At 48.2% G+C, this 11,859-nt stretch overlaps 2 protein-coding genes across 2 annotated transcripts, besides 1 other annotated feature; one reads left to right on the top strand and one right to left on the bottom strand.

The window, feature by feature from the left end:
* Positions 1 to 419: 419 nt before the first annotated feature.
* On the bottom strand, positions 420 to 5,006 carry FPSE_04586 (uncharacterized protein; the record flags this gene model as incomplete). Its single annotated transcript, XM_009257704.1, has 2 exons — positions 420 to 1,047; positions 1,099 to 5,006. The coding sequence occupies 2 exons, from the start codon at positions 5,004 to 5,006 to the stop codon at positions 420 to 422; spliced, it is 4,536 nt and encodes a 1,511-aa protein (XP_009255979.1).
* A 1,319-nt stretch (positions 5,007 to 6,325) lies between these two features.
* Positions 6,326 to 6,677: a mobile genetic element.
* Positions 6,678 to 9,229: 2,552 nt separating this feature from the next.
* On the top strand, positions 9,230 to 11,407 carry FPSE_04587 (uncharacterized protein; the record flags this gene model as incomplete). Its single annotated transcript, XM_009257705.1, has 2 exons — positions 9,230 to 9,532; positions 9,599 to 11,407. 2 exons carry the CDS (start codon positions 9,230 to 9,232, stop codon positions 11,405 to 11,407), a joined length of 2,112 nt encoding a protein of 703 aa, XP_009255980.1.
* Positions 11,408 to 11,859: the final 452 nt, after the last annotated feature.

Below are 11,859 nucleotides of genomic sequence, written 5' to 3'. Positions count from 1 at the left end.
AACTCCGGTACAGGGAATCGAACCCTGGGCTCCGCGGTACTGATCTCTCAGGTTATGAGAGCGCGAAATGTTAGCCACTACACCATACCGGATGTTAGTTGAAATTATCGCCAACTACTGGCATCTAGCTGCGACTTCACATCGGCCTTGCCCCTGAACCATTGTCATTCTCGCCCGTAAGCCTTCAGATGTGAGGCCAGAGATAACCAAAAGAGTACATGTGGTTGAATTATACCATAATGTCTGCCTCTCCTGCTGTTCTATATCCTCCAGTATACCAATGCTCAACTTGTCAAAAAAGACCCCGTCATTCCATCGCTTGCATCTTTTCAGACAATAAAAGAAAATGTCTCCCAGTAAGACACCATATTATCATACAGTTCTGATACCTGATCCATCATAGCTCGTACACACATCCCTTAGACCTCCTCGTCGCTCTCTTCGCCGAGGAGCTCGCCCTCGTCATCGTCAACAGCGGCGTAGTCACCCCGTCCTCGGGCGAAGCTGTCTCGAGTGGTGTATCGTCTTGACCAGTTGCCGCCTCTGCTTCGGTTCGACACACGCTCGTAAACCCCGGCGGTGGAACGCCACACGGAAGTCAGAACAAGTGGTAGTGAAGCAGCCACAGCCGCCAATGCCGAGATAGCAATGACAGGATACTTAATCCAGGGTTGCTCACTGTCAAAGGTGGCACTGTTGTCGCCCAGACGGATCTGGCCAAACTTTCCACTCCAGTTGCGGTAAGCATACCAGCCAAATGCGAACGCAACTCCGATAGGAATAACAATGGCAAAGAAGATACTCCAGCCCGAAGCACGATGCTTACGCTCGTATTCTTCCTCATGCCCCTCGCAAGGCCACTCGTCGTTGGTCTGGTCCAGCTCTTGGCCGCCGTCACACGTTGTCAATGGGATGCGTCTGTATGCCGAAGGCCCATTCCAAGTGGTTTCGTTGGGATGTTGGCTACACCACTCCTGGCGTGAAAGAGCATCGTGGCCTGGGACCAGTTTGCATTGCCCGTGGTTGTCGGGTTCGAAATTGTATGCACTGCGTCTTGTTAGCCTTTGTTGATCGCCTCTGACGAATCAGGTCACTTACCATTCAAAGTCTCTTCGGGTACACTCGCAGTTTTCGTATTCTCGCAGACGTGACATGCTTGCTTGGTTGTAGCACTTGCGGTCCGCCTTCTTTCGGAGGTACTTGGCCTTGTGACCAAAGAGACAGTCGTCTTCCTGGAGAGGGTGTCTAGGGGACCAGAGATCGTAGTCTGCATCTTTACAGGGTTGATTTGTGAGTCCGGAAAAGTCAAGATTGGCAGCAAACATCTTTTTGTCGTCTGTTCGGTACCAGACCAAAAAGTTCCGAGAAGTTCCACTGTGAACGGATGTCAAATCTTGGACAGTGACTTCTTTCTTGCTGAACTCAAGATCGGTCCAAGTCTTGCCTTCATCGACCGAGTAAGAGACCGCCTTCGACTTGACACTGTTTGCGCGAGTGGCACGTTGTGCGAGCACAACGATAGAACCCTGGTCTCCATACTGCCAAGTCCAGACGCCCTTCTTGACATTTTTCCAGGTGATGCCACCGTCAGCCGACATGAAAGTATCGGCATCCTTGACGTCTCCAAGGCTTGAACCAATGTTTCCGTAGGCAAAGATCATACCAACAGCGGTGCTTGCAGAGAAGGTTCTGCCTTTGTTCTCCCGCTCGGTGTAGTGGTGCAGGTGAAGGGCACATTTGCCATCTCCTAGAGAGCTGCATGAATACGACTTTCCGTCCACATCCTTTGTAGGAGGTGCCAGGAAGGTCCATTCCGCACCGTCGTTGTGAGAAATCTTGGTCTGAATCGCTTTCTTACCCTTCTTCTCTTCGGGGTTTGCAACGGTGTTGATGAGAGTAACGCCCTCGAGACCGGCAACCTTCTCAAAGTCCACGTATCCGAGTTCATCAGAGTTGACGTTGGAGGCACTCAGGACATATGTTGTGCCATTGGAGTTGCTCTTGATGATTGAGCCACGGCGGTTGCCCTCAGAAAGATCGGTAGCGACAAACAAGTTGACAGCATGGTTGGAGCTGTCGAGGACGGTGTACAACGATGAGTGAGAGTCGTGAAAGTTATCAGGAAATCTAGCTGATTCAAATCGCTCTCCATCCATACTAGCAATGGCCTGTAGGCCGACCTTGTCCTTGCCATCCGCAGAAACCTCATCGGTAGCAAGGATGAACTCATTCATGGTCGCGAACGCTGCCACGGTGCCGTTGTGGATGATTTTGTCTTCAGGGGCAAAGTCTTCGATGGTGACAATAGTCTTGTCTTTCTTGGCATCCTCGTCTTTGTGGACAAGGCAAACAATTTGATTCTGCGCGCGGAACTTGAAAGCGGAGTTTCCTGTAAACTCGCACTTGGTTGCATATCGCTGCAGAGTCTTCCAATTGTCGCCCCGATCGGTGGAAAGCGAAGCTTCTTGGTAGCAGTCCTTGCTTCCTGAGATGTCATCGCAACGGTTGCCAAGCCAGATTAGCCAGTCCTTCTTGTCAGGGTGGAAACTGATGTGAGCGTTAGGATCAGCGAAGGGTGCTTCGAAGCTGTGGAAGCTATGGCCACGGTCAACGGTATAGATGACCTTCTTGGACTTGGTAAGAAAGAAGACAACCTCCTTGAAGAATGTATGAGGGTTAATGTTCAGAATATCTTCCTTTTCGAGTATGCGCTTCCAGTTCTTGCCATGATCTGAAGTGATCCACAGCTTATTTTCAACCTCAACTTTGCCATCGGGCGTTTTCTCTCCCATGGGCCGAGCGATGACAACCTCTTCCGATGAGCCACCAGAATCGTCGCCCATAAGATAAAATTTTTGCATGTCTTGCCCCGTGACATCTGCGAACTCACTCTCTTTAACCGAAATATCGCCGCTGGCTGGGGCACCAGGGGTTGGCCCATTACCTGGACTGGCACCATCGGAACACTTGCGCTCGACTGGGTCATCCTTCTGGGCGCCACTCTTGCGTGTACAGGTGTTTCCAGGAATAAGACGCCAGCCAGATGATCCCTTAAAAGACTCGTCCTTACCCTTGCAGGAGCCTTCGGGGATAGGAATAGGTCCTGCTTTCTTGCAGACTTTGTTATCTTCGGGATCTCGCTGGAAGTTGTAGTCGCATTCAAAGTCGGCGTCTGTGCATTCGCAGTTCTCAATAACAGGCTCGGGATCCCGGAAATCTGCCTTCAAGAAACAATCTGCTGACTTCTTGCGGCGATTGTATGTCTGCTTATGGCCCATTATGCACGTAGCCTCTCCCTTGTCGTCGGCACGGGCGTACCACGACTCCATATCCTTGTTTTCACAAGTACGTTTATCCATACCCTCAAAGTTAATGGCAATCATGTGGTATGCTCTGTTCTTCTCACCAACAAGTAAGAACTTGAGACTGGTCGAGTCTTGGGTAGTTGTAAGAATGACAGGTCGAACCTTCAGACCATCAGGTAGCGGGACGGATTCCCACTTCTCTCCATAGTCCAAGGAGTAAGAAACCTTGTCGACTTCCTCCTTGAGAGAATCCCTGACAGCAACCAGAATGCTGCCTGTATCACCAAACTCATATTTGTGAGGACCGTCCAGTGCCTTTTTCCATGTCAGGCCAGCGTTGTCGGAGACAAAAAGATGGGAATCGGCAAACTCGCCAAGAGAAGCGCCAGTGTTTCCGTTACCCATCACAAGACCGGGGGCCGGACTCGAGAAGATGCGTCCAATGTTATCTATGTCAGTCATCGAATGCAGGTGAATGCGATCCTCACCGGCCTTGACTGGCTCAAAGGTCCTGCCGTCGTCGAACGTGATTTGTGTCACAACAACCTTCTTCGCGTTCTTTCCGTCGACATCCTTGCCATTTTCGACCGTGTTGACTAAGAAGATACCCTGGATCCCGCTGATCTTCTCGAAATCGACATTGCCCTTAACATTGCGATTGGTGTAGGGGACATTCTCCGTAAAGTATGTGCCGTTTGAATTGCTGGTGAAAATGACACCCATGGGGGTGGATGGGTGGGAGGTCATGACATCGACCTGGATGCTGTAGTTGGTGCTTTCGAGCACAGTATAAGCTTCTTGGTTGATCTTGTGAGAATGGTCATGGCTGTCGTCCGTTGGGAACATGGCCCGGTGCCATTGTTGAGCGTTGCTCGTGACAAAGAGGGTCATCTCGTCACTACCAACAGACGACGAGGCTAGGAGGACGAAACTCTTGACTGCTGCGACACTAACAACGCCGGTTACATCACGGTGACCATCCAAGCTAGGCTCAAACTCATCGTATTTTCCACCACTGCTCTTGGCGAAGAAGTTGTCGGAAACGCAAAGCTTCTGGCTAGTCTTGAACAGACTCAATGGATCAGTGACGATGCAAAGAATTCGAGTCTTGTCCAACTCGGCATCGCCAGTGGTGAATTCTCGGTTCGTTTTGGCCCACCAGCAGCCCGAGGTGCTGGGACGTAGCTTGTTGACAGATTTAAATCCGTCGGTAGTATATGTTGTCTCTTCGTCGCAGAAAATTCCATCACAGTTCATGCCATTGAAGATGATGCGCTTCGGATCGCCGGCGTGGAACACTAGAGTGTTTGGCTGGAATGCACTAGGCATCGAACCACTGTTGAATTCACTCCAGCTCTTGCCACGATCCTCGGTCTTGTAGTGCTTTCGATCTTTGGTGAGGACGAAGGCGGTTTGGGAATCGAACGGGTGGAGGTACAGGAAGACTGCGCTTCGATCAGGGATGTTGGAAACTTGCGCCCATGTTTTGCCTGCATCTTCGGACCTCCAGATATTTCTCTCTTCGATATCTTGGAAGACGATGACATCGCTGTCCTCGAAGTAATTCAAGTTCAGAGGAGGGTGCTTGGCGACAGAAACGTCGACCGCTGGCTTGTCTTGCTTGGCTATCACGGCTGTCCAGAGCAGTGAGAAGACGAGGGCGCGCCATGAGAATGCGGCCCAGATTGAGGACCTCATCATTGCGGCGGAGCTTGAGGTAAAGGTATCATGAAGAAGCGAGGCGAGGCGAAGCGAGGATCTCGCGATTTCGAAGATTGCCGGGTATCAGAGAGTTCGTAAACGATATAATGTCGATTTCAAAGTCGTGGTGTTCAGCTGAAGTGTTGATGCAAAGTTACTTGCAGGCAGGACACTTTGCTCCTTACGAGGCACGTCAGCAGTGAGGCGGCAGCTGTTTCGAGTACCATTGTGTGGCGTCGAGCTCCGCCACATCGGCCATTACACGTCATTGGCCATCACTCCTTGAGCCAACTTGGGTGATACGGCCAGCTTGAGGGACTGGAGAGACGGTGCACAGAGCAGAGCTACTTACATAGTAATTAATTGAAACACATTACCCATTGGTTTTGGAGGCTTGCTCTAGTTCTTCATGAAGATGGAGAGGTTTCCCCTTCAGCTTGTTGGAATGCATTGTGTGGCTTTAGCCATCATGACTGTCTGTCTATATGGTCCAAGCTTCGAAGATTCAACACCCACCTCCAGGTAGGACGTACATACTAGACTAACTCACCGCCTTGCCATACACCCCCCCACTCCGCACACTTATGATAGCATCACATCAATAATACAATAATGACTTCTAATAATTCTACAATTATATGTATTAATCTAATTCAATTGAGATTCTATATACTATCTAACTAATATATATTATATCTGCTGTTTTTTTCTTGGGCTCTTTTAGGTGTATTTCCTTCGCTTTTTCCTTTAATTTATATATAATATTCTTTTTAGCTTGATCTCTCGCCGTAATGATCTGGTCAATTGAAGGGAAAGCTGTATTTAGATCAAATTTAACTGGGACTTGGCCAGTAGGCTCTTTGGCCGCTGCTGAAGCTTTAAGAATAGCTTTTTCCTCCTTAAGGCGTTGAATTTGACTGTTTTTATTGTCAATTGCCTTTATTATCTTCTTTATAATATAATTGAAGTCACGGATCGATACAATTCCTTTATTTTAAGCAGCTTTCTGTTATTTTTGAATATCGGTACTTCCTTGAGGCGTACCTTAGGTTGTATTATCAGTTACTCGGCGCCTCCTTGGAGTTGTAGGTCCTTCAAACCCCTTGCGTTGCTGCTCCCTGGGCTTTAATGTATCGATAGCCTTCCTGAGGCAGATTGGGGCGATCCTAGACTTCGAGAAGCCACTTATTATGTTCCTACGGCTTATAGCTTTATGTAAAGCTTTATTGTATGCCTCTAGGAAGAGTTGTTATTGATTTGGAGAGGTTGCTTTGTATATAGCCTAAGTGCGAGTTAACTGGTAATAGTATGTCTTGAGGGGCCTAAATACGGTAATATCGAGTGGTTAAGTAATATGTAATGAATATAAGGGTAACTAAGATAGCTAAATACAGTATAACCAAGCCTTTTTTATTAATTTGGGTGTGATGTGTGACTTATGTTAATCTAAGACTAATAGTCTCTATTGAGAGGGATCTGACGGCGTTATCTCAGGGATAAATATATCCATAAACCACTTCATGAAGATATCTAAGTTAGACCAGCCTTTAGGACTTGCATTATACTTCTAACTGGGAAAAACGCAAGGAAACTACTGTCCTTAGAGGTTTTTTCCAGTGAATATAATAATAGGCGTAAGACGGCGAGATCCGGCTGATATACACTTGATTACTGAGGCTTAAGTTGAATTATCGGTCTTGATAACCTTAGATTGTATCGTTATGACTGTTCCTGCTACTATGCTGGCCCGGGTTTCCCCAAGTTGTATGCCGTTTTCGTCGATGTTGTATATATTTGCTTATGTGATGTTTTTGTTGTCAATAACCTATTGGAGACCCTTATAGTAGTCAGATAATGATTTCCTTGTTACGGCATATTTTCTAGCTGCTTTATAGACCTTTATAGGCTTCTTTTCTATAGAGGAATATTGTATGAAGAACCGGTCTACCTAGTTCTTACCGATGTAGGATATCTGCCTATTGACCTTAGACAGCTGCTATGTAAAGCTGCATATGTTAGACCTCGTGAGAGGCTAGAATGCCTTCTCTCTCTCGATAATATAGTTTATTAGGTTATCTTCTTGCTTAAGAGTTAGCGATAGTTCTCTCCGATATGCTATTGTGATATTGTAGGCTCTGGCGCAACGATCCTTCAATGTTGAGATCTTAATAGAGTGTTTTCGCGCCGATGCGCATAAACCTATATTTTTGATGTTATTAACGGCTAAGAAAACTCTATATTTATAATCTGATTGCTGTAAATCTATTGCCGTTGAAATAAAAAAATACGGATTTAATTTGAAAAATACAGAGAGGTATGAAAAAGTAGACTTCAATAACGAGTTGATGTTATAAGGTGTGCGGGGTGGGGGGGTGTATGGCAAGGCGGTGAGTTAGTCTAGGCATTGGCGATCATTTGACGAATACATACTCGGCTCTCGAGCTATCAGATCGTGATCCGCAGCTGGGAATATATAGTCGCGGAGCAAAAGTAAGGTTCTTAACCCAAAGTTGTCTCGAGACAGTTCTAGTCATCTTGAATAAGTGTAACAATGGGGATAACTGTGAATATAAGAATATCATGGTTGTCACACTCAACAGGATAGCCGTCTATTAACAATTGAGTAAGACGTTAAAAGAGACGGCAATATTCTGCCTCCAGCTCGATATCGCATGCATATGCTCACCTTTCACGCTTCAGAGCTTCACGCATTGAGGAGAAACTTGCACCTAGATTAACCCTAGCATTTCATGAAGATCGTCAGATTCCAAGGTGATTAAGAACAATGTGACACTATTCTTCTTCAGCATTCACCAAGTAGGTAGCTATCCGTAGCTTCTGTTGAAAAACCGATCATCAGAAACTCTCAAAGAGGAAAGGCGCTAAATAGCTGAAACGATGTGGAGTGGTGTCGCCATGTTCCCCTGGCCCTGGTCCTGGTTCGGGGTTGGGATCCGTATTTTCAGGTACTGTACATTAGTCTGACAAGCTGCAGAGAACACTAACAGTACAGATTGGAAAAGGATTAGGATATTTCAGTACTTTAACCATGCAATTCATGGCACTCGATCATACGCAGTGTAAAGAGTAAAGTGGGCATTCAATACAAAACGATTGAGCATAATATAAAGGATAATGCATCGTCAAGATACAGGAGCACGGCGTGTTATGCTGCCCGTTGAATATCAACATAAGTACCCCAGATGAGGGGTATCGTCAGCGTCCCCTACTAATGCCTGTGATGAAATCGATCTCACTCGTTAATATAAGAGTGGACACTCGAGGCCCGTCATGAATTCTATTAGTGCCTGTACGACATACATCCATCCATCGCCGAGGTAGAAGACAAACAAAACCAAACAAACAAACAGCATTCGTGCTAGTAAACTTGAGCGGCTCGAGGGTCATTCATTTGGTAACCGTTACCTAGGTCATGGTGAACTCTAACCTCGAGAGTTCCTGATATACACGGAGTGGGCAGTATGATTGGAACTTAGGAGTAACTGCAACCATCGCAAGGTCATGAGCGGCGTTCCCGATGCTATGGCGCATCTCAAAACATTTTTTTAATTCGTCCTTGATAAAGGGCCAAAGGAGCATTGGATGTATCGAAGAGGACTCCAAAAGACCAATTCGTCATGAGAGATTACTTGCATGAATGGTGATGGCCTGCAAATAGTAGGTACATCGTGTAAGTGCATCGCCTGACCAGGGCAGTCGTCCCTTTCATTTCCCCAGCTTGTTTCCAGATCTGGCCAAGGCCTGCAACGTTGGTTACAGACTACGCCATCAAAAGAAATCCAAGATTCCTCATGCTAAATTAGGGAGACTACCCCCCTTGTGAATGGACGTAAAGAGTGCATGTTAGGTAGGGGGCTATCGCATCGAACAAGCTAACGTCAGTCAATTAACAGGCAGTTGCCATTTGGGACCCGTGATTGGACTTGCCCGCTTCGATCCTGCCCGCCTTCACTGTAAGGGTACTTGTTTGTATTGCACCTTCCTCCACGTGCTTGTTTTGAATCCGTCTGTGTTTTCTTCCCTTCATCTATCGGCCTTCTCCCCAACTTGTTCCTCTCATTGTCATCTTCTCTTCGTCTTCTCCTGTTTCGGCCACCTGAACTCGCGGCCTTTCGTCTTCTTTCTTTCTATCACCAACCAGATATCTAATACGCCAATAACGATCATTACTCTCCACAAGTTGCATTCCCCTCGTCCTCGTCATGGCGGCCACTTACAAGCAGTTCCTGGCTGCGCCCAGCTCGTCGCTGCTGGCTGATACAGCGGCCTTGCACTACGTTACTACAACTACAACCTTCGCCGGTCCTACCCAGATCATTAAACATCTCAGCGGACTTCAGAAGCAGGTGTCTAAAAAGAAGGAGGATGTGTTCAACATAGTCGATGGCGGAAACGTCATTGTCTTGGAAATTGACACAGGTCTCGGGTTCCAAAATGGTGGCGGTCCATATCTTCCCGGCCTCGACGACAATTTTTTGTCTGGCCGCGAAGTCTATCTTCCTATCGTACGTTATGCGCGAATGCTTTTTTACAGTTCTGCACCTGCTTGAACTATATGCTGATCTGCCCAGACTCACTTTGTGACCTTCGACGAAGCTGGCAAGATTGCCCAGATTCGACTCCAGTGGGACCAGGGTTCGCTTCTTAAGCAAGTTGAAGTGATTGGGAAATCCGGTCGCAATTGGCCTATTATAGATAGCCGAGAGCAGATCGCATTTATACAGTCATGCATCAGGACTGCAGGCACTGCCGCCCCTGCCGCCCCGAGTCACAACGAGACCGTTGCGCGAGACCGAACTAACTCTAAAAACGCTCTCCGTGACCCCCACGCAAACAGGCTGTTTGGTTCGCGGGACGAATTTGAGGATGCTGAGCCTGCCACTGTTGTCTCTCCCTATGCGGGTACACGACCTCGTCAGCGATCGTTCACCGAGATTCTAGGTGACGAGCCCACGTCACCAAGCGCTGGTCGTCGAGCCATGTCGCCATCTAAGGGCGGTCAGGGCAAGAACTTCCAGCCTTCTCGCATTTTTGATGGTCAGGAGGATGTCGAGCGCGAGCCTGTAGAGCTTCAGCAGCACACGAAGAAGCGTTATATCAAGCCCCACCCCAAGAAGTACTCTCATTTTGACTTCGCCGACGGTACTGATCCTCAGGACAGCCCTCAAAAAGGCCAACATTTCGATGACCTGCCCAAGACCAAGCGCGACAGCCAATGGTCTTTTGAGGACTTCACAACCCCTCAGAAAGTGAAGCCGTCCAAGACAATGCGAACACAGGATATTCGCCATTGGGATACTGACAAGGACGCTACGGAGGATACCCGTGTTTACCAGGTAGCCAAGCCTCGACGTGATGGCGACCCACACTTCGAGCTTCCAGACGACGGTGAGAGAGAGCCCCGACCGCAACGCACTAGTGCCCAACCCCCTGGCCACGCCAATAACGAGGGTCTCGGACTCTATAAGAATCAAGTGTCTGACAGAAAAGAAGTAGGAAAAAACGAGCTCCCTTTGGGCAACATTACCAACGTCAAGGACCGCGGCAAGGATTTCGATCACCACTTTGAGATCGCCGACAACTCGCCAGCCCACCCACAACAGCACACAAATGAAGGTCACAAGAAGGCAATTCAAATGATGGATCGCCACTGGGATACGTATGATAAGTCACCGGCTTCTCAGAAGGAGAATCGCCCGACAGAGAACACCGCTAGTCACAAAATCAACATTGCTGGCGATGGCATGGGAGGTCGCAAGGGTACCAACCGGGATTGGCTCTATGGTGAGACTGATGATGTCGCCCAGCCAATTCCCACTCGCAAGCAACCCAGTGTGGCCGCCTCTGATGTTCCCCTGACCAAGAGTACTAAAATCAGCATTGCTGGTGACGGTATGGGTGGTCGAAAGGGTGCCGACCGAGACTGGCTGTACAACGAGACCAGCGAAACAGCCAACGATGAACCAACAAACACCAAACCGATTCCCGGACAAACACCTGCCTCGAACACCGCACCCGCTAACGAGGTGAAGGAGAACACGGACAAACACAAAATCACTATCGCCGGTGACGGTATGGGTGGTAGAAAGGGGACCAACCGAGACTGGCTTTATGGCGAAACAGACGAATTAGCCAACAACGCACCCACAAACACCAAGCCGGTCCCTGGACGAACACCTGCCTCGAACACCGCACCCGCTAACGAGGTGAAGGAGAACACAGACAAGCACAAGATCAACATTGCCGGTGACGGTATGGGTGGTCGAAAGGGAGCCAACCGGGACTGGCTTTATGGTGACGCGAGCGATGTGGCCGAGAAACCCCTTCCTTCACGACGACAAAACACATCCTCCAAGAAGGATGATTTCTGGGATTTTTAGAGGAGGCGAGTGTTTTGCCAGGGGGGCGCCACGGACTTCAAATAGGTTCTGCACTGTGACACCACGTACCGCCTTGATATTCGGTGTTTCACGATGAACCGTGCATGCATACAACTCACGACTTATGACGGTTCCCCAGCACCTCTTACTCTCTTCGAAACAGCGCTCGGAAGCGTAGGATGGTCCTTTGAACTACGACAGTTCTTATCCCAATCGTTCTTGTTTGCCTTGCTTGCTTATGTTGCTGTCTCGTGTATGGTGGGTGTTTGAGTAGAAACATGAAGGCGTAATTTATAACTTGGTTGGTACGAATGAACGGCCTACAGGACAAACATACACTTATACCGTTAGGGGACTCTGTTCCAAGACCACTATCAGCGCATTTGTATTGAGAAATCAAATTATTAAGAGTCATTGAAATCGAACGCTTCTGCTTGTGACTGACTGTAACT

This window comes from Fusarium pseudograminearum, chromosome 1 (assembly GCF_000303195.2).
Source record: "Fusarium pseudograminearum CS3096 chromosome 1, whole genome shotgun sequence".
Taxonomy (NCBI): domain Eukaryota; kingdom Fungi; phylum Ascomycota; class Sordariomycetes; order Hypocreales; family Nectriaceae; genus Fusarium; species Fusarium pseudograminearum.
The sequence above is the reverse complement of the archived record's forward strand: the minus strand, read 5'-3'. Positions and strand labels throughout refer to the sequence as shown.